At 46.8% G+C, this 22335-nt stretch overlaps 1 protein-coding gene and 1 long non-coding RNA gene across 2 annotated transcripts in view; one reads left to right on the top strand and one right to left on the bottom strand.

The window, feature by feature from the left end:
- LOC116184622 (uncharacterized) overlaps positions 1–19060 on the top strand; it is a 28511-nt gene extending 9451 nt beyond the window's left edge. The window contains exons 4-5 of the long non-coding RNA XR_013341698.1: positions 14818–14904; positions 18742–19060. This is a non-coding gene — a long non-coding RNA (uncharacterized LOC116184622). The remainder of the gene's footprint in view (positions 1–14817; positions 14905–18741) is intronic.
- Positions 21–21699, bottom strand: ATP8B1 (ATPase phospholipid transporting 8B1). Its single transcript, XM_021545361.2, has 30 exons — positions 21581–21699; positions 21161–21350; positions 19350–19453; positions 13201–13393; positions 11014–11111; positions 10609–10722; positions 10027–10125; positions 9860–9921; positions 9352–9424; positions 9187–9257; positions 8759–8841; positions 8460–8618; positions 8198–8286; positions 7697–7887; positions 7407–7615; positions 6943–6986; positions 6668–6824; positions 5936–6124; positions 5588–5700; positions 5189–5353; positions 4982–5093; positions 4704–4779; positions 4465–4597; positions 3954–4239; positions 3153–3376; positions 2645–2728; positions 2136–2381; positions 1846–1984; positions 1634–1764; positions 21–1107 (listed from the first exon to the last, which is right to left on the bottom strand). The coding sequence occupies exons 4-30, from the start codon at positions 13379–13381 to the stop codon at positions 877–879; spliced, it is 3759 nt and encodes a 1252-aa protein (XP_021401036.2). The 5' UTR covers positions 13382–13393; positions 19350–19453; positions 21161–21350; positions 21581–21699; the 3' UTR covers positions 21–876.
- Between the last annotated feature and the right edge of the window lie 636 nt (positions 21700–22335).

Raw genomic sequence — 22335 nt, 5'->3', positions numbered from 1 at the left:
ACCCGGACTCTGCAAGGAAGTAGGCTTTCGGGTATTTATTTGCATCACGCTTTTGAAATGTACGTTCCATTGAATGAGAGCTGCAGGTCATATTTTTAACTATAAAACCATTTCAATAATTAGTTTTAGTTCGGGAGGGGGAAGTACATAAAAGCGAATCACTCAAACACCTCAGCTTGAGTGAAGAATGTGCAAATGTAAAGAGACTCATAAAACCACTTTTTACACTGTAAGAACTGAGGCACCAGCAACTGAAACACATCCCATGAAAGTGACTGATTTCTAGTTATCCATCACTGACTGTGTCCAGAACTGAAATGAATAGCTTGTGCCAGCTCCAGGGGCAGCTTCCAGAGCTAAGATCTGTCCTGATTCCTAAACCAGTCTGACACTGGCTGGAATTTATCACCAATGACATCCCAGCTCAGCTGTGACAACTCTGATGGGAGCATCCAGAGCCCTCTCCAGGGCTCAGCATCCCATGTGCCATCATGTCTGAGCAGTTAATGAAATAGAGCACACAAGCGAAATCTCTTTCAATGACAAGTATGAAATGTAGATAGTTTTATACCAACATAGTATTAAAAAGTGAAAAGTCTGTGATTCCAGGCATCACTAAAAACGGACACTGCTGGGTTTCCATTCCCAGCACGTGTCTCCTTCACTGACATACAGAGCGCCGACACAAGGATCAGTAGCTCCACTGGTAACTCTTGGCCCTTCTGTGCTCCCAGGAGTCCAAACCCAGAAACTTCTGCGATAAGACATAAAAACCTTCACATCCTTACGGCAGGCTTAAAAAGATCCTGAGTCTGTCCAGAACAGTTCTGTGCAGTCGCTGTGAGGAACAGCTGCTCGCAGCAGGCAGTCCGTGCATCAGCTCGTCTCCCGCTTGTGCCCGGGGGCCGGGCCGCCGCCGGCCAGCACGGCGTCCAGCGGGGCGCGCCGCTTGCGGATGCTGCGCCCCGAGGCGATCAGGTCGGCATAGCCGCGCTGGTGGGAGAAGGCGTAGGCGGAGCGGCGGGCGGACACACCGCGGCGGAATGCGCTCTGCCGCCGCTTCCAGTGCTGCTCCTCCAGCAGGTACTTCCTGCGGTTCCTCTGGATCTGCACGCACGCAAACGCACGGTCGTCCATTAGGACATCATCAACACAGCTGATCTGTTTTCAGAGCTGTGTGCTGTGTGCCAGCTCAAGGCAGAGCAGAAGTAGCCAAATCTATCCCCTACGCTCTTGACATGTAACCCTGGCACTCCAGCCCAGCCTAAATTAAACCCAAACTGGGGTCCTAAGCAGCCTTATGGGGTCTCAATGACAACACCAGATCTCAGCCAGGCATATGAGGAAACAGCCTCCACTGAGCTGCTGCCTCTGGCCAGCCCTGCGGCCACTCCTCTGCCCACAGGACCCAAGCCAGGCTTGTGTTCCTCTCCCAAGAGCACCATCACTTACTCGTCTCTACCATTATCATAAAATCCCAGAATGGCTTGGGTTGGACTGGCCCTTAATGGCCATCTCATCCCACCCCCTGCCATGGGCAAGGACACCTTCCACTAGCCCACACCTCAGCACTGACACCAGCCCCTGTAAATAAACACTTGCCATATTCACCCAAATAACAGATTTCACTCACTTTATCGCTCTCTGAAGGCCAGATTGTCATGGATAAGAAGCGCTGTGCCACTACAGGCAGTAAGCAAATAGCAATAGATAAAATCATGGTAAGCCAAAGGTATGGCTGCCGCAGAGCATTCGGAGCAGTTCCTGGGAATAAAAGGAGCAAAAGTTAATTTATGACAAAGCTACAAGAGGCAGGACTGAGAACCACAAAACATCAGGACTTACCTGTGAACTGAAAGCCAGAAGGGAAGAGAACATGGATTCCAGCACTGTGAAGGTCAAATGTGATCCCAAAGTAAAGTGCAATACTCCCAAATACTGAAAAAGCATTAACAAAAGTCCAGTAAGATGTATCCAGGCCAATCTAAAAGCAAACAAAAGTGCCAAATTAGTTTCTTAATTCTAAATAATGTCAACTACTTTTTGCATGTCGTCACCTTGCTAGTAGAGAAATTTGAACAGTGAGCAGAAAGCATTCCCAGAACACTAGAGCTCAGGGAACAAAGCTTACTTGCCTGAAAATTGACGACAAATATCAGAGAGGATGCAGCTGTGACAGCAAAGGACTGATAATCTGCAGGGGCTTCTCCATCTTGTCCCATAGATTTAAGGTAGGCTCCATACGGGATGAAGAAGATGATCAGTGAAGTTACAGCACCATGGAGCAAACTCACAAAGAACTTCTTGTAGTTGAAAAGTAAATCTCTCTGACCCAAAACATAAAGTCGGGGGAACCGAAGGCTCAGTTTGTCACTCACATCCTTAATAAAGAAGAAAAAAATAAAGTTGTGAATTGTTGTTGTAAGCCTGAGCTTTGGAGAGTGAGAAGCTGAACTATACATTCCCAAAGGGAATGGCGGATCCCTTTCTCTCTCCAGTAGCCGGGATTTGCACAGAGTAATGCAGAAGGAAGACAGTCTTAAAAGCCACAAAACCAAACCCCTCTTTTTTTCATGGACAGTGTAGCTTAAAGACCATGTGGTAGGTGCCTTTGGATTCATCTGTTGTAACAACATGGGGATACCTGGTCGAGCAAGCCAACGAGCAGGACCGGGAGGCTCGAATACAGCACGTTGTACAGCGTGATGAACCAGTCCTCGTAGGCTGTCTGCAACAGAGGGGGAATTGCAGGACTTAGTGATTTCATTTTATTACATTCTTCCCTCCAGTTCCTGAGAAAACTCACATGTGCTCTTACTAAAGCTTTAAGTTCAGTGTTTGGGTGAACACTGTCTCAGTGTTCACCTAAAGGCAGCAGCACCTTGGCTCAAGGCTCTGCTGAAGTTCTTTAGTCTCTCTTAAGCTGCCCCACTCCTTCCAAATCTTCCTCTCTGTATAACAATGATCCTGGCTGTAGTGCTCTGGAATCATACCTAACTGCTTGTAACTAACTCGTTCAGTACTCATCACATCCTCTTGCAGAAATCACTGGTGACAACTTCACGTTCCTGACACTTGCCAGGTTAAGCTTTTGCTGTTCCACGCTGACAGAAGCATCTGCTTGTTGTTATCCCACGAGCACACCTTCCTACCTGGGCAGAGAAGCCATTGAAGAATGAGTACCAGATGTGGACCAGTGTGAAAGCGAAGTTTTTGTAGAAGAAGTATCTCAGAAACTTGCACATCCTGATGTACGACCAGCGCCCATGGACCAGCAGCAGCCGCTGGAGGTAGCGGAACTGTCCGAAGGAGTAGTCACTCGACATGACAGCCTGCATCCCCTCCTGGCCACTGATCCCAACTCCAATGTGGGCAGCTGGGTGAAGGAGACAAACACCATACACTAGGTTAGACAAAGGGACAGGAACATGATCGGGGCCATTTCTACTGTCACTTCGACTCTCTCAGTGCTTGTTCTGTCAGAACACACCTGGGAAATTTGACCAAAGGAGAACCAAGCAATGAGACAGAGTGAGTAAAGTCCTGAACACACTGGCCAGGCAGTTTACAAACACCCTGGGGACATAAACCCTATCCTAGACATTTTTTCTTAATTTGCATCTCTTGGAAAGCAGAGCAGGTACAATCTGGGATGGCTAATGCCACCAGGCAAGGGGCAGCCAAGCTACTGCTTTGGTCTTTATATTACAATTCTGTAACACACAGATTCCTGCTCAGGGAAAGTCTAAAGAAAAAAAAAAAAAAAGATCAGGAAAAACCACTAACCATTTCCTAAAGTGCTTCCTTCAGAAAGGGAAACAGGCACAGAAGCTAAAAGCCCCACGGCAGCAAAGCAGATGGAAGAGTCTTCTGACAGAGAGGGACAGTGGAGAGACCGCAGGAGCAGGCCAGAGGAGATCTGTCCTAGCGGGAGAGCTTGACAGCCGCCTTACTTTTGATCATGTTCACATCATTGGCCCCGTCCCCGATGGCCAGGGTGATGGCCTTCTTGTACTTCTTCACCAGCTCCACCACCATGGCCTTCTGCTTAGGTGTCACACGGCAGCAGATCACAGCCCTGCACTCACAGGCCAGATCAACAAAGTTCTTCTGCTGCTGCTCCTTGTAGGCCTCTGCCCTTCTCCTTTTCTCAGTTTGTTTTTTCTTCTCTTCTGCTGTTCTGGGGAACTTCAGTTTCAGTTTCTTTTTCTTCTTTTTCTTCTCCAGCAGGATTTCATTCTATGAAAAATAGAAAACTTACTGTGTTCCCTTCTGCACCATTTCCAGTCCTACTCCAGGCACTGCCTAACAACACACCTGAGGTCATTATGCTCCCAGCATCCATTTCTGGCATTTTAATGAACTGCAGGTGCAGACAAAGGAACAGAGTCCTCAGTGAGAGACACTGTGGCCTGGTGGTGCCCCAAAATCCCAAACACTCAGAAGAACAACATTTGTACATACCAGCCAGGAGCCAGTGATGATTAGAGCCCGATCTCTGCTGCCCTGGAAGAATGGCTCGTTCATTCTGAGAGAGGAATGTGGACTGGATCCAGCAGTGTTCCTCTGGTTTTCCAGCCTCGTTTGAAGGAGAGCACTGGAAAGAGAGGTAGAAACTGTTACCAAAAAGTCAAGGATAAACTTTAAGCTAGGTCAGTCCCAGACTGAAAATCCTGAACTAACTCCTCTGTGTTTTCACTTGCCTGGTATCTTCCCCATAGCAGATGGCTGTTTCCTCTGTTAAGAGTTCACAAGAAAATCCAATATTTTCAGCAGTTTCTACAAAAAAAAAATTAAGAGAGGAAAGTACTTCTGAAAGTTCTGCCACAAGTAATTGTTAGAGGCAGCCAGAAGCAGCTCAAGTACTGTTAAGTAATTTCTGATTTATATTGCAGTATGAGAATTCCTTTTCAATGCCACGGTGTAGAGGAAGAGGAAAACATCCTCCTGTTTTTAGCTGTTTGGCTGTAAGCAACCCCACCTTTTTTGTCACCAGTAAGCACCCAGATTTTAATATCTGCTTTGGAGAGTCTGGAGATAGTTTCTGGAACTCCATCTTGAAGTTTGTCTTCGATAGCTGTTGCACCAAGCAGCTGGAAGGTATTTGAAATACAGTCAGTTAGTAGCATTGAAACATGTTTCTTTTAATATCAGAATTGAAATGTATTAAAAATGTACAGCTCCTTACAATCAAGTTTTTTTCTATTTCCTCATATACTTTGTCCAGAGCTTCATCCCGGCGACTTGTAGCTAAACTGGCCTCCACAAACTTTTTATTCCACACTTCAAATTCATCCTGACTTATGTCTCTATAGCACAGGCAGAGTGTCCTGAGAGTTTCATTTGCAAATACCTGAAAAATAATTAAAACCACACAAATCCACGAATGAAAACTCTTCATTTGCAATCCAAACATGAGGGTAAGAACATGAGCATTTGAGAAGTTTGACAGAATAAGTCCAACTTTCAGAACCAATTAGGTTCTGAAATGTTTCCATTAAGCTTAATAGCTTAGGAAAAGGAAATTAATAACACTACTGTCAAGAATAATTTTTGTTTTCAAAAGGCATAGAAAATACAAACATACATCAAGCACCTCTTCTGTGGCTTCTCTCATTACATTCCTGGGGTGCAGCCGCTCATAAATCACTGTATCAGCTCCTTTGCAATACAGCCTGATATTGCCACCGGACTCTCTTACTGTGGAGGGAAACAGCAGAGTTGGCACTCTTACATAAAGGAATCATTTCAGGTTGGATTTTTCAGCCTACTGCCAAGTACCAAAGTACAAGATGGCGTTTCTTCTTCATTGGGCTCAAACGTGCCCCAGGAGTGTCACACAGCTGCTCATTCTTGACCCCAGCCTCCTTTGCACATCCCTTCTCACCCCTAAACAAGTGACCTTCTCCATGCAGGCTGGTGGCAATCAGCTTACCAATGACAGACATCCGCTTCCTGTCGCTGTTGAAATCCAGGATGGCCAGGACATCGTAGGTCCTCTCGACCCCCATCTCACTTATGGTGATGGTGCTCTGTGTTCGGGAGAGGAACACGTACCCGAAGTTCCGGGCGGCCGTCACCAGGGCCCCCTCGTCCGGGGAAGCTGCCTGGTAGTTGAGCTGACCTGTGGGATTGTGCCCAGGATACGGCTGAGGGTCCAGCTGGACACTGCTGCAGCACCCGCCAGCAGGGCACACGGACATCAGGGACCATGAACCCCCCAGGCTGTCCTCAGCCTGCTTCCCTCCATATTAAACCAAAACTCCACGTTTTCTACCTCAGTATCCTAATTTCTCAATCCAGTCATTTAAACATTTTCAAAAGAAGCTCCAAAAGACAAATCCTTAGTCAGAGACACCAATACAGCAAGGGGAAACAACCCAAAAACATTAGGAACAAGAAAGGACAGGACATTGTTGGTTTCATGGAGATTTCACAAAGATGGGAGTAAAGCAATATTCATATTCCATGTTTTAATTGAATCTTCCAACCCATTAATTCAATAGATGATCACTGCTACATTTAGTTTTGTTTAATTTAAAAGGGCAGCCTAACACTCCTCCCTTACAGTATAAGCATTAGTTGCAGATCTCTCCCTTGTGGAACTGGATTTGAATGATTGCTTTCTGCTACACAAGAAAACAAACTAAGCAAAAGCCATACCCACCATCAGAAGTGTCAGCCATGACTGTGTGACAAATAGCAAGCAGAAAAAAGAACTTCTGGATTTCTGCCTCCTTTCCAGACTTTATTTGCTCTATCAGATAATGATCATAGAATAAGAACTTTCCATCTGCGTATACATTCCAGCTGAAATCAACTTGCTGCTTAGAAAACAGGGGAAGAGAGCCCGAGTTAGCACAGGTGCCATTGCTCTGTGCTCTGCCGAGGGAACGTTCCGTCCCACGGCCCGGGACGCAGCGGTGGCTGGGATGAACCTACCTCGGGGTGGCCCTGGAGCTGCCCCGCTGCATCCCGGCAGTCTCCTGCAAGGCAAGCACCCACACTCAGGGGGACCAGGCGCAACAGAGCTTTTACAGCCCACCACAAAGTAAAACATACCTGGGACATGTACTGCCCTGGCAGTGGAAGGAAAGGAAAAGGATAAACTGCTGCTCACACTAAAATTTCCTGTTTCTTGACTTTGTCCCCAAAGCATTTCTAATGAAAGGAAATTTGTACCAAAAAAAGTGCAAATTGCCAATTTTCAGTTTTTCTGAAAGCTGAGAAGTTCCCACTATAGTTCCTTAATTTCCAATTTGTATGTGGGAAAACCCCAACCTTATATTCAACCCTATGCTTTACCCAGTGCCAGGTCTAAACTGTGGAAGTTCACTCGGAACTAAGAGAACTTGTATGTACCCGACGTCCAACAGGTATTAAAATTCCTCCTTTGCACAACTTACCATATCTCTGCCCATTTATGCAACACTTTTTAAAGGTCATGATGTTCTGTGTAAGGGTTCCAGTCTTGTCAGAGAAGATGTACTGGATTTGCCCCAGCTGCTCGTTCAGCGTGGTGGTCCTGGCCTTGGCAGCCGTGTCCTTCTCGGGGTAGTACATCTGCAGGTCCCAGTTGATGAAATAGCTTTGACCAAAGCGAATCACTTCCACACTAAATGAAAGAGAAGGAATGTTCACTCCCAGCTGCAGCTCGCATCTCCACACAATGACACCTCCTCAGGTATTGCCCTACCTCACGTAGAGGGAAATGGGCACCATGGTGTTGAGGACAATGATGTATCCCCAGAAGTTGAGGAAGCCCCGGTAGGCAGGGCTGGAGTCCTGTGCATCATACAGGTACCAGGAGGAGTTACCAATCTGCTGCTCCCAGTAGGTGTGTCCGATGGCCAGCCCAGCTGACAGCAGGATAAGGACCACAATGATCTGCAGGACACAGAGAAGCCTCTCTCACTTCAGAAACATTTGCTTGACTTAAATCCCCAATCCCCACGTTCCAAACAGAATATGACAGGTATTTGTGAGGAAAAACGGAGCAAACATTTCCCAAAGGCACATTTCAGAAATGGAGCAAACATTTCCCACAAAGGCACATTTCAGATTTCCTCCAACTCCATCCCAGCTCAGCAGGCCAGAAAAAAGTCAAAACATATTTATTACATACATACAGGAAGAAGCTGCCTAACTTAGCATTCACTATTCACTTAAAATCTGAATTTTAAACAAAAAGGCTTACAGTATAAACCATGTAGTTCATAAGGGAGTCAATTTTTGTCCTTTTAAATCTTGTCTTTCCACTGTTTTTCATTATTTTTGTGTCAGCACCTAAAAATAAAGAGTCAAAAATTAAAGAAAGGGAAAGATAGGATAAGCAAACACATGCCAGTATTACAGTTTTACCAAAATGGGACACAAAATACAGTTGGTGTCTATAGAATGAAGACTCTTTTTCACTCCAGTGAAAAAGAATGTGCTTTTAGTGGGGAAATATTGCACACCTGCAAATATGACCATTCCATGGCAGAAGTCCGTATTCCTGATCTTACAGCCACGCAACAAAATCTTATCAGCATCCAGAGAATAATTTGAGTTTCTCCAGGATAATGATCCTGTAAACTTATCCAGTCGGTTATTGGGTTCTTCACATTCAACCAGACCTAGAAAATGTGGAGGAGAATGTGTTTAATGTACGAGTTAAATCCAAATGCATTGATGGAAGTAGCTTTACTTTACTTTTATTGACTTGCAAACAATTTGAGCTATGTTCTAATAGTGTTAGGTGTGGAACTGTACCAACCATCAAAGTCTGCCAGGGCACTTTCTTCCTGAAGGTGTCTGTGTGTCACCTCTAGGGCCATTTTGAATTTTAAGTTGGTCTCCCTAAGAAGAAAGGATAAAAAGGTGATTTTATTGAAACCACGGACACAGGAGAGAAGCTTAGCATAATTAAATTAAGGTACCACTACTTCTCTGGGCAACCTATACTAAAGTAAAAAAATAAATCCATGTTCTTCTCCCTTTCTTCCGACATCACATACTCCAACACTTTTGATGTGTCTGTAGCACTCCAGTGGACAATTTTTAATTGTTCTGGAATTGTAGGAATCAGCAGCTGGATACTGTTCCCCAGGTGTGGCTTAACAAGCAGACTCTAATGTACACAACCCTTGTTCTTTCCCTACTCAGCCCAAATTAACTCCAAGACATCCTTAAGTAGAACCTTACCCATCAAGTTCAGCTGTCTCCACATAGCACAGACTGTTTGGTTCTGAGCTGGACAGCAGCAAAATATCAGCCTAGAAAACAAATAAATAGACATCAAATAAAGCCAGGTAAAGATTCCCACAGAGCTCTCTTGAAACATAAAATAAATGTATGGGAAGCACTTACAGGAACAAAAGTATTTTTCTTCAGACGAATGATATCACCAACTTTAATATCTTTCCATTTAGTGGCTTTGAACCTAATACCAAAGATAGTTTAATAATTATTACTCTTTAATCTAGATCACTAAGCACTCTACAGATCTTATAATACTGATCTTTTCTAAGGAAAAAAATTACCTCTTGGTGTGCTGTGGGTTAGCTTCTCAGAAACTGCAATTTAGTTGAGGGTCCACAGCTCAGAGGTCAACCTATCCTTTCTCTTCCCACTTCACCTAGTTATGAATTCCTGTCCTTCTCTCCAAAGAAATTGTTCTTAGCACAGACTTAGTCCCAGAGAATTAACTTTAAATTACTACTTTAAGCAGTTTTCTTCCAGCTTCAATTAGGTTTTCAGACAGGCAGTAGAGAACAGAGCTGAGCCCTACCTGTCACCTGCAGCTTCAGATCTGTGGCAAAGCTTAGCACCGGGGCAAGGATCATCATTTACAGAGCTCAGAGGGGAGCATACAAACCTTCCATCCTTGATGACATCACATGTCCTGTTATTGACCTCGTTGTCCATCCTGTGGCGAGCCTGAAACCGGAGCAAAGAATGTACTCGCTGCTCTGTGCCACAACAGGAGAAATGAGCTACACTGGGAGGGTTTTACTTTTTGCATTAACAGAACATGGTTCTTACAATGTCATCCACCAGGTCTTTGACTGCAGTTATTCCCAGCACCAAGAGCAAGGGCACCAGTGTTGTGTACCATGACAGGGTACTTATTTGAGGAATCGACTACAAAAGACAGATAAAATCAGGTCAGTAGGGATCATCAATCACATTTAAGTCAGAGATATTTCACAGTTACCCGACTAGAGAAAAAACACATCAGAGAATTTTAAGTCAGGTTGTGAAAATGAACAAAACTCTGTGGGAAGAGTATGGCTGTTACACTACTTAGAAATCAGCTTCCCTCTTGCACTGGCTCATACAGTGTGGTGATGCTTCTGATTTATGAGATTAACTCAAGAAACATCTTTTTTCTCACGAAATTCATGAGCTCTGCAATGAGTTCATTCTAATTCTGTACAACTAGCTCATCCCAGAACCCTGCCGTAGCTCATCCGCTTTTGTTGCAGGTTTCTGTTATGATGAGTTTGGTCTCTGCAGCAGTTCAGATAGTGCCCCACAATTCCCTGACAGGACAGCATTGAATTCTGTCATAAATATTACTGAGCTCACATTCCCTTCACAGTGAGTACTCTCCATCTTGCTTACCTGCAATATGAGAAGAACAAGGAAATAGAAATTGGCTGCTCTCTTGAACTGTTCAAACAGATTCAGAGGTAAAAAAGTGATGGGGTTGTACTTGTACGTCTTAATTGCATTGCCCTGTGGGAGAAACCCAAACATCAGTCAAACAGCAGAGCTTCTCCTTCCAACACAAATGTACAGTGTGTATTTTTAAGTTCCTAATTCTCTATCTCACCTTAAACACTTGCTAGACGCTTGATTTTCCATTCCAAAACTCCAACCCAGTTATTCTTCCCCCCTTCTGCTGGAAACACTGAGGAATTGTGAACGGCTTTTACACCACTCATCAGCCATTCCAAAGATTTTACCGGGATTAAGGAAGCATTCACCCGACAATTAGCACCTCATTGGGGAAAAAAAACCACTTACCGCATATTTGCTTTTCTTGAAGCACAGGAAGATTGTTCTCTTGAAGCCCGGCTGGTCATAGAAGCGCTGGTCGTTTGCTTTAACTTGCCAGCTGCAGTCTGGAAGGGACAAAAGGGGCCAAAAAGCATTATAAACACGAGGGAACAAATATGACACTTTCAGGTTTTCCCTCAAATCCATATTTTAAAGGCACTTTCAACTGAAGCAAGGCTGGTACCTGCTTTATAATACATATCCTTAAAAAAAAACCTTTTCAAGACATTTCCAGGCTGTTTGTCTTTATTAGCAATTCAAGTACATTCAGAGGTAGGGAGAAGCGTTCCTTAACGTTTGAAAGTTCTGTGGGACACCTCCAGAGTAATATTTATTCGTGCTAAATTCCTTTCTCTCCCCTCTTTTGGTTTGCCTCTAAAAGAGGCACTAAGCACTCCAACCTGGGTATCTGCCTTGCTGGAAATGAAGAGGTCAGTTCACCTTTTGAAGGCAATTATTTGCTTTAACCACACTGTGCCACGGTTTTCATTCACACCCATTTAAAAAATACAAATCCGAAGCGCTCATTTTATTTCTTCAGCCACCAGTTTTGTCCAACTGTGAGAAAACTCAGGAACGGGAATTGCATCCGTCAAGTCATTTTCTGTGCCAGCTCTTTCACGGGCCACCGCTTTTCCTCCCAGGCCCTGGAGCTCCCGTTCCCCCAGCCTGCAGAACAGACACCCTGCTGCCCACATCCTGGGAATTCCTTCACCAGCTTTGGAAGCTGGCTCCCGACAGCTCAGCCAGCCCGGGAAGGATGAGGCAGGCAGGAATTTGAAATGCAGCTTTCCTGACTCACCGGCCAAGCATCTCCCCCTGTGCTCCAGCCCACGGTGATTGTCCCTAATGGGTGGCTCTTCCTGGTTTCATGAGATCTCTTCCCCATTCCCGGGATGAAACTCCCGACGGCAGAGGCGTGGGCTCGGCTGTGACTAACACTTCAGAACCCAAATCCGAGTGCAAAGGCGGGGTTTTTTTTTTTTTCCCACCCAGCATAGAGCAAATTCCATGCTGACATATTTGGACTTTCCCTGTGACTACACAACTGTCATTTCCAGCACCTTGGTTACAAATCCAGAAGATAATAGAGAAATATTTATCTAGAAGAACCATGTTTTGAGTTAAATATTATATGCATGAATTTAGAAAGTTACAAAGTTTGTCAAAATGACAGGGCATAAAGAAAAACAAAATCTACATAAACATTTCTTTAACACATTCCAAAACCATTGCAGGGTTGATAAAACTGATGGAAAACTGTTAAATTAGGTCTGAGGTAAAACCTGTAGGAAGGAAGCTCCTCAAAATTACTTTAAAGTGTGATACTAACATCTAATATTTGGCAAGCTGCTTTGGTAATTCATCAACTTTAAAGGATGTCATCATAAAAAAAATCTTAAACTCAACATCTGACGGGTGCTTGTAAAATGACAACACATAACAGGTGGCTATGAAATGAGAGCTGTTCCCACACAAACAGGAAAAAAATCTGTATAAATTCCACAGGCTCTGGTTACATTGAAAATACTTGTGTTGCACCATTAGAAAAGGGAATTTAGGGGAGCTAGAGATGTTTCTTGGGTAGAGGTTCAGTGCAGGGATGCCAGAAGGACTCTTCCCACTGAGGTTCTTATGCTGGCAGCAGCCACAGGCTGTACCTGCTGGTTCCTTTGAACTCCTCCCACTCACCTTTTACCTTTCAGGAAACGCATGAGGCTATAAAATGAGCAGTGAGGTGGAAATCTGCTCTGCAGAAGCAGAACTCCAGGGAAAACACTGAGCACAGCAAAATGTTTATGCCGGAGCCCATTTCCAGAGGACCGGGAAAGCAAGTACCTGAAGGTCTGTCTGAATGGTTCCCAGAGCACAGGCCATGTACATCCAGGGCCTGCCTTAATTAACAGGAGGTCACCATGCTCATTATCTTTGCGCAAGGAGCAGTGGCACAGGACTGGGCTGCAGGTTGGAATGAAGCTGAGTTTCATTCTGATATTTGTTAAACTGAACTGCCATCAATTTACTCCTCCAGAGTCAGATAAGCCATTCCAAACCTTACCTGACAAATAAACACAGAAGTCCAATCGGTCCCTGAGGTTCAGCCTCTGCATCCAGCATTGTGCACTCCCCAAATCAGGCTCATGAGGTAGTTACCTTTTTTCCCAGGATCTCGGCTCTCCTCGGCGTCGCTGCTGGTTTGGTTGGGTCCCGGTTCAGCCCCAGGCTGCCGACGGTCCAACTCGTCCTCTGTCTCGTCGTCACTGTACGGCACCACCTCATCGTTGGGCTGGGAATCCTCCTCGAAGGTGGTCTCCGAATCCCTTTCTGAAATCATGCTGCTAGCACCCTGCCATCATTTTGGACAAGTTAGGGAAAGGAGCTCATGTAGCAAGTGCTGGAAACCACATCTCTGGTTTTACTCTGCTGGTGCTGGTCACCAGTTTCCTCAGAGCAGCAAAGGGCACGGACTTGGTTTTCCAGCACTGAGCAGAATCAGGGGCAGTTCCTGTCCCAGCCAGCCCTTCATTACTGTTCTGCTACGTGTAATTACACCCCGCAGCCCCAGGAACACCGTGTGCTCCCGACGCAGGACGTAGGAACTGGGAGCACACAAACACGGCTCCCAGTGGCATTACATCGTGCCCTGAGGAGCCACAGGAGCTGGATCTCTGCTTAGCCACGGTGGGACGTGGAACTGGGCATGGGACATGTCCAGGGTTTGGGTCACACAGCTGATCCTCCATCCTGGCCTGCAGAGCCTCACCCAAACCAGCCTCGCTTCCTCTCTCTTCCCATGGGCTGCATGCACATCACTGCAAGATCCCACATCTCGCTGTCCAAACACCTGAGGACACCAGAGGATGCATTTTGGCTCAGCCCTGAGCTGCATCAGAGGAGGGATGAGCTGAGGCCATGCCCATGTGCCCTTCAGCTCTGGAGGGTGTGATCCTAATCCTGAACTACACATCAATTCCCAGCTTGCCCCTTGACCTGCCTCACCACCATGGCACCGCCTTCGCTAACAAACTCAGCAAGCAGCAGGGCCGGCACCAAACACGCTGACATCCCCCTCAGCTTCTGGTTTTGCAAAGCTGAATTGTCTCCCCACCCTAATATCTCCTATGAGAGGGAGATAAATATTCCATGAGCACACACTGTGCTCCTCGAGTGGCAGGCTGCTGGCAGGGAGCCCGAGGCAGGCCACGCTCCCCAGCCGCAGCACTGCAGAGCCCGCCCAGGACAGACTGACAGCCCACAAAACACAACAAATCCACCAGGCTGAGTGTACTGGAATGCACACAACTTCTCCCAAGGCCCACACAAGCTGTTGGAGGCTTCTCCCTGATGGAATTACCCAGGAGTATGACAGCTGGTCACTAACACAGGTGTAGAACCTGAGACTTCTGTGACAGAGCACGTTTTCCTAAATAGCCTTGGAGTTAGGAAATATACCTCAAGCTCCAATTCAGGCCCCTGAATACCTCACTGTGATATTTTGGTTTATTTCTCCTCTTTTCCATGTTTTAATTCTTTCTGTCCTGCTAACACATTCCTCCCACACACAGTCCCTAGAACACAAAATGCCACCAGATCTTTAACTGGCTCTCACTCTACAACAACTGAAACAAGCTCATATCCCTGGCACACAGAGATGCAGCTCCTAGTCTATTAAACTTTACTGATTAACTGCTTAATGATTAATGAACTAATTAGTCATGCGAAGGGGTAGATGAGATGTCAAAAACATGCTGCTTTTGTTCTCCATTACAGATGTGTGCCTACGTGGCAATTCCTACAATGCCACCAGCAGTAGCCTGCGATGCTCACTGGGAACAGGTGCCAGCCAAGTGATCTGGGGTAAGGTTAAATTAACTGTACTCACTTTCCCTCTTCAGAGAACTAAACTGCCACTGGATCTCATTAAGTGTTACCCTGCAGGCAGCACAAGTGCTCTGTGCTTTGGGCACACCATTAGCATGCTGCAGGAGGCAATGGAATTGTGCCCGGGGCTGGCCAGGAGCCTGTGGAAAAGCTCCCACAGTTAGGAGAGAGATGAAAGCTGCTGTGGGACCCAGGGCAAAGGAGTCCTCCCCTGACAGGCTGACAAATTGGTTTAGAGTTAAGTTTCTTGACACCTGGTCTGGAAGAAAAGGGCTGGCTGGGAGGCCAGAGCCGTGTCAGAAGTTCAGAGGAAGGTGGGGAGGGATCACAATGTGAAAGGGGAGATGGGAGGAACCGACAGCATGGAGCACAGAGATGCCAACTAATCCCGAGGCAGCAGGTAAGAGAGGGGAGCACACACCCAGCAGAAACTCAAGGGGAGCAAACACGGCAAGAAGAGAGGGTCACTGATTTTGGTCACTCTTCTGAGGACTGTGGAAACAGTTCACGGAGGGCCTGAGATGGAACAACACAGTTGTTAAATACTGCTTTATAAAATACTCAGGGAACACTTTAAAAAGCTGGTGTTTGGCTGCATGGCCATAATTTTCTAGTTCCTGACTTGACAACAGGGGCTTTCACACTGTTTCAGATCAGAAAACCTTACATTAACCACTTCAGTCTAGAGGAAGTGTCAGCTCACACTGCCTGGGTGGGTGGGGAGCAGTGCCCAGCTCCCAGCTCTGCCTTCTAGCCTGGAAAATCCCACTGATCCAACAGCAGGGTGGATATATGGGGAGATAAAGGATATCAAAACAGTATTAGGTACAGGTTTAAGTATACCTGATCCAGTTTATTTACTAAAAGGGCAAATTTCACAGTGCTTCAGTAATTCAGGTTTTGTGTCTACTTCTGCCTCAGGGCAAGCACCAGATTATTTGGAATAAAGTAAACCTTGTAAAAACTCCACTTACTGCACTTGTTTCAAGGCAGTAAACAACAATCCAAACCAATCTTATTCTAAATTCTTATCTGGAGAGTCACCGCACATGACACTGCTGCAAGAACCTGGGGTGACTTCTTGTAAATCACTCAAAGTGCCCTGAAAGTTAATGAGTCCATCTAGAACAAGGGACATGAATAGTAAAAGGATTAAAACGCCAGTAAAGCTGTTATTTTGTTTATTATGGATATAAAGACCCACAAGCCTGCCATTACACACCTGCTGGCACCACAGCCCACACCCTGCATGCTCCTGTCCTTGGCACCATATTCTGCACTACCTCATCTCTGGCAGTGCCAAACTAAACAGCTGCTCAAACCTGGCCATGCACTGTTCTTCCAGAACACAAGAAGATCGGTATTTTAAGCAAGAATCATAGAGCAAACTCAAATACTACAAAAAATAACCCAGAGACCCTTCTGAACTGCTTCAGGTCTCTGGAGTTCAAATAGGACAAAAAAGCTACGGCTAGATGTTTCCCTGATTGAACCTGGCATTTAAAAAGTACTTAAATGCAAAGCCTGATCCTCAGACATGTAAGAATTATTTCTTTACTAGGTTTTACTGTAGCATCCAGCATTGCAAAACAAAACCTGCTTACAGGAGGGCCGAATGCAAACTCCCAAAACTGCAGTAGAAAGCCATGTCTGCCATCAGCCTCTGGGGTGGGGTTCCCACAAGGACCTACTGGCAGATGCATGATCACTCCAATTACATGTTCCCTAAGAGACAGCAGTAATTATTGTGCCATCTTCAGCTGTCCCACACTGCTCACCTCGCCAGTAACGGAGAGCCGGAGTGGGAACAAGGACAAAGAGGCTGGTAGGGAGCAGCAAGTGAGAGGACACCCTCAGGGCTGCCACCCTGGAGAGCAGCCACAGCAGAAATCAGAGCCCACAGAGTGCTTGCATGGCTCCAGCAGAGCAGACAGTCCCATTCAAGGGGCTCAAGTCCATATCCTAGCTTTTGCCCTGAGAGGTTTCAGACCCATCTTTCATCCATGGGTCAGGATTAAGGGACAGCTCTAACAGCACTGGAGACCTGAAATTTGGAATTGCAAAGAGAGCCCAGCATCCACTCTCAGGTCATGATCCATCCTCCAGCCCAGTAATGACCCAGTTGGTACCAGTTAATGCTCCTAGAGTTATTTTTAACACCCCCAAAGCACAGTCAGAAGCCAAGGCCTCTGACAGCAGGATATTACATTTCTGCTCTCCCCTCAGGGATCCCAGCCTAAGGCTTTGGCAGAGTATAGGCCTTCATTAAAAATGTGTTCAGCAACTCATCTCCCTGGAACCAGAGCTGCAACAGGGAAACAGGCAAATCAGAAACTGGATTTGCTTACAATAGATGAGATGGATCGCTGATTACTCATAGCAGATAGGAAATGTTACTGGTAACAAGTGCTTGGACAGGCAGATAGAAGGGTCTTCTGAACAGCTAAAACCTTCCACGTAATCTTTATGACATTTTGAGAGGAAAATAAAGCAGCTAAAACAGCATGAATCAGCACAAATAGGCCAAGGAAATAAGTTTCACTCCAAACACTACTAAGCTTCAGGTAGATTGCCATGTAAATCACATGCTTAAAGCTGATCAATTTATAGATTTATTTCACACACAACAGCTCCAGTTACTTCCCTGAATGACTACTTTACAGTAATTGAACACCCAAAAATTATATCTTGAAGATAATGATTTCCCTTAGTCATCTGTTCTCAAACACACTGGCTGTCACATGCACCCCAAGAAAGGTAAAGCCCAGCCCCTGGGATGCCCAGAGAAAGGTGAGCTCAGGAGTTCAGGTATGCACTTTGAGCCAGCTGAGGCTCCAGAGTGTAAGGTAATGGAACCCAACTCCTGACCTACACATCTTCCCTGCACCGTGACCCTGGGAGCAGTTCCCACTGCCTAACACGAGGTGACAGAATCACCCCCAAAAGCCTCAAATCAGAGGGACTCCAGTATGGCTGCAGATAAAATGCTTGTGGGAAGTGATGCACTCACATAACTCAGGACAGCACACGTCACATCTGAGACACAGCATGTCATACCTGAGATCTCCACACAACAGAACCACCAAGGACTCCATCTCTCCCTGCAAGGTGAGAAATCCTTGGGGATCCTGTTCTGCAAGTGGCAGGTCCCAGAGGAGTCAGCCTGGCTGCACCATGGAGTGCTGCAGGGCACCCAGCCCCTCATTCTACACACACAATTTTTAAATACAAAGTGTATCTATTTGATTCACAATAGTACCTTAACACCAGCACCTAGTACTGCTCTGGAGGCTGTACAAACTCTGAGAATTAAGGACTAATTCCAGCTCCAGGAGACTTTTAAATTGCTATTGTATGCAGCCAAGCTTGCAACACCCACAGATCTTTCCTTCACAAGGAACCAGCCCCAGTCCCTCCTCCAATGCCCTAATAACCCCGATGACCTGCACCATCAGTAGGCAAACACCACAGTAAAACTGTAACACTCTGGCACCACCAAGCTCTGAAAACCTCACTTTAAAAAGCTGCTCATGCCAACCCTGGCTGCAGGGAGGTGACAGTTCCTCCCCTGAACACACTGCAGACCTGTTCAAGCAAGCTGAGACATCAAGAGCCTGAAACCCTCCAGAGGGAGGAGAGAGGGTACAGTTCTGTGCTACTGACAAATGTTCAAGTCCTATCTTGAGGAAAAAAAATTAAAATATAAAGCAGAAGCTATTGTGTACTCCCTGGTGTAACTACTTATTAAAACTTGTATGAAAATAAGTATGAAGGACTTTCCAATGTACCTAATTTTTCCTGATGAGCCTACAGGATTTGACACAAGGAAGAGATTAACTGGACACCGAGAACTGAACAGAAAATCAAGAAATCCAAGAAAAAGACCCACAGTGTACAGGCCAGCTGCCTGAGGTTATGCAAAAATGCTTGAAGATGGGCCATTGCAGAAACAAAAATCATCATTTTCCCCATTATCTGCTCTAGGATTTCTCATTAACAGATCTGCAGAGTTCTGTCATTTAAAGTCCAAGGCAAGGCAAGCTATCTTTGCAGAAGATAAGAGGGCGGGTAACCTTTGCTCAAGCTGCAGGTTCCAGCACACTCTGAAGGGGTTTCAGCTTGCCTTTTAGAGGGTGTTACCTTGCTCTCGAGGTTCATGTTATACAACAGCTCATATTGAGGTTAATAGAGGAAAAAAGAATTCTTGTTGTGCATGCTTAAACTGCATTATTTGGAGTAGAAGATTTTTGGAACTACACAGAGAGTTTTTTTCCTAGCAGTCACCGTCACCATCAAAACCAGCAAGTAATTTTAACTGGCTAAATAAAGGTTACTTCCTGCTACCAAGACTGGAGATTCCATTAATACACCTCTTCTGGTAGCATCTACAATAGACACTGAAGCCATTTTCCTAAACTGACCTTTATCCAATGGAGTGTGTGACTGAAGCTCAGACTGCATCACAAATGCTGCCACTGGCCACTCACAGAGAATCCGCTGCCTTCAGCTTCAAATCAGGCTCCATCTGCAATGAAACCATGTAGAAAATGGTTTATTGGCTGATTCCACCTTGTGTGCACACAATAACAAAAAACTATTCTTTAGAAAAATTGTGAAATTAATTTGCCTTGCAAAATTTCTTATGCTTTGTGTGGAGCCATTTGTCCTATTACCCTAAGGTGTCTGGGCTCTGTGACAAACTCATGGCTTGAGGCTGGTAGAGACCTTTCAAAGATATTAACAGCTACACCCTGTAGCTGTACAAAGTACAGTCATTCGTGCATCTTTCCTATCACCATCAATTGTCAAATGAAAATCATATTGCAAGTGTATATCAGAACACATGGGGAAAACCCAGCACACGTTCCAGAGGGATTCTGTAAGCTTGCCAAAAAGCAGTGCTACCACAGAGCCCGGCACCTGCCAAGGAAGGCTCAGAGAATCTCAAAGAATCGGTCTGGAACGAGAATCGTGCCCTTCACCCCGACAAGCAGAGAGACAGAGAGGTTAAGTGATTTGCCCAAGGCCATTGGGTAAGTCACTGACAGAGCCAGGGTTGGGTTGCAGAAGCTCCTGGCACACGTCCTGCATTCAATTACAGCTGCACAAAGCATCTCCTTTAAAAGAGAACTGGAAAAGCCCTCGGCAGGAAGAACAGCAGAACCCCTCGCATCTGAAACATCTGAAACAACAACCAACCGCCTTTCCACATTGAAGAGCAGGCAGCACTTCGTGCTCTCGGCCCTCTAACAACAGCCACACCAACAAGAGAGCGGAGAAATAAATCCCAGCTCATTTTAAAATGGCTCCACTGCAAGTGCTTTTGGAATTCACTATGCCAAACTCAAAAGCAAAGGTCCAGAACATTTACACGCTGTCTTATATGGCAGAATTAAGTGAGAACAGTTTAGAAGTTACTGAAAATAATCTCTACGATAGCTACAAATTAACACAGAGACAAACAGAGCCTTGGGACAGGTACAAAAGCAACCAGACTAAGGTGACCACCAGTGCAAAAGCTGACAAGGAAAACATCAAAAACAGCCAGACACTACTCGTCTTCTAAACCAGGCTTTGAGGACAACGACAAATGAAACCCCACGACCAAACAGAAACCTGAGCAAGCCTCATCCAGCACAGCCACTAACAGGATGTTAATCCAGGGACTCTCACCAGCAGCAGCAGCCACGCAGGTGGGGACTGCTCAAGGGCCAGGCTGCCACCCCAAGTCCTACGGTCCCGGCTCTCCACAGCCAAACACCCCGGCTGTTACTCATTGCCAGCACTGGTCCCTGCCAGAGCTGTTTGGCCTCTTCGGTTTCAAACCGCTCCTGCTGACACCCGAGCCAGCAGTGCAATGCTCCATTAGCTGCTCCATTCAGCACAGCTGCATCCGACCTCCAAGGACGGGATGCTATTTAAGCTATAAGCACGAGCTAGCAGCACCGAGACACCAATTTTGTTTTGTTTTCCAAGCAAGTCACTGACCGCACAAGTAACTTGCCCAGTATATTCTACTGCAGAGTTACTGTTCCTTAATGCAGAAAGCTATTGCTGCTCTGATGACTGCATAAACACCGACCAATGAGTAATCACTCGCAGCCCTGAAGGCTGTTCTCATCGTGCATAGGCATGGGCGGCGGGGGAAAGCCGGGAGTTGGGCAAGCAGCCCGGGGCCACGAGTCAGTGCCCGGGGGGCTCGGGGGGACAGGAGATAGCCGAGCTGCCTTACCTCGCCTTCCAGCAACCTCCTGCTCTTTCTTTAAACTTCAGAGCGGAGAGACTCTGCGCTAAGTTCGACCATCAGCGGCCGCATATCCCGCGGGTGGGAGCGAGGGGGACGCCGATTCCCGCGGGGTCCCGCCGGGCTCTAAACCCTCCGAAACAACGCGTCGGGGCTCCCGCTCCGAGCCGGCGATATGCTGGGAAGGGAAGAGAAAAGAAGGGAAGGCGTTCCGGGTGCGCCCGAGGTCAGCTCCGGCCGCACCTGTGCGGCGGGGCGGGCCGGGACAGAGCCGGCCCTGAGCCCCGGCCCGCACCGAGCGCGGCACCGGCGGAGGTGGCGCCGGCCGGCCCCGGTGGCGATGGACACATCGTGCCACCGCCCCGCGGCTACGGGCAGCCCCTGCCCCGCAGGAGCCCCCGGCCTCACCTGTGCCCGCGGGTTCCCGCTGGCTCGCTCAGCGCCTCCGGAGCCCCGCGCCCGCCCCGGCTGCCTGCGAGCCGCCGCCAGACCGGCCGGACGGGTTCCCCCGGTTCTCCGGAGCAGGCGAGGGGCCGCAAGGCAGCAAGGGAGTAGGGCAGCAGGGGAGGGGCCGCCACGGCCGGCCCCCCGCCCGGCCCGGCCCCCCGCCCGGCCCCCGGCCCGGCCCGGCCCGGCCCGGCCGCCGCTCCCGCCGCTCTTGGCACCCGCGGGAGATGCTGCCGTGGGGGCCGGAGGCCGTTCTGGCACCCGCGGGACGTGCCGAGCTGCGGATCCTGGAGGAACCCTGCTCTGGTGAAGCTCTGGTGATAGCTGGGACCTCCCGCCTGGCGTTGTTCTAAATTACAGGATTGCTTTATCGCTTATTTTGAGAGCTTTGGAAGGGTATAGCATTTTAAACTTTTGGCCTTTTAAAAGCTCCAAACTGACTCCTGGTTTCCAAATCCTTTTGAGGAAAGACTGGAGACTTGGAGGATGCACGAGAGTGATATTCTTAACCGATGGTTTTGCTTATTAATAAGCAGATTAATTAACAGATAAAGTTATTTATCTTTATATATATTTCTATATATATATTTAGGGATGACAGTAGTGCTGTTCTGCCATATGCACATTTGTTGACAAGTGATGCAATTTAGGGCAAGTGGAATGCAGATACAGTTGCTGATTTGATTAAGTATAAAAATCTGGAAAATTCTGTCTCT

The sequence above is a fragment of the Lonchura striata genome, chromosome Z (genome assembly GCF_046129695.1).
Source record: "Lonchura striata isolate bLonStr1 chromosome Z, bLonStr1.mat, whole genome shotgun sequence".
Taxonomy (NCBI): Eukaryota; Metazoa; Chordata; class Aves; order Passeriformes; family Estrildidae; genus Lonchura; species Lonchura striata.
The sequence above is the reverse complement of the archived record's forward strand: the minus strand, read 5'-3'. Positions and strand labels throughout refer to the sequence as shown.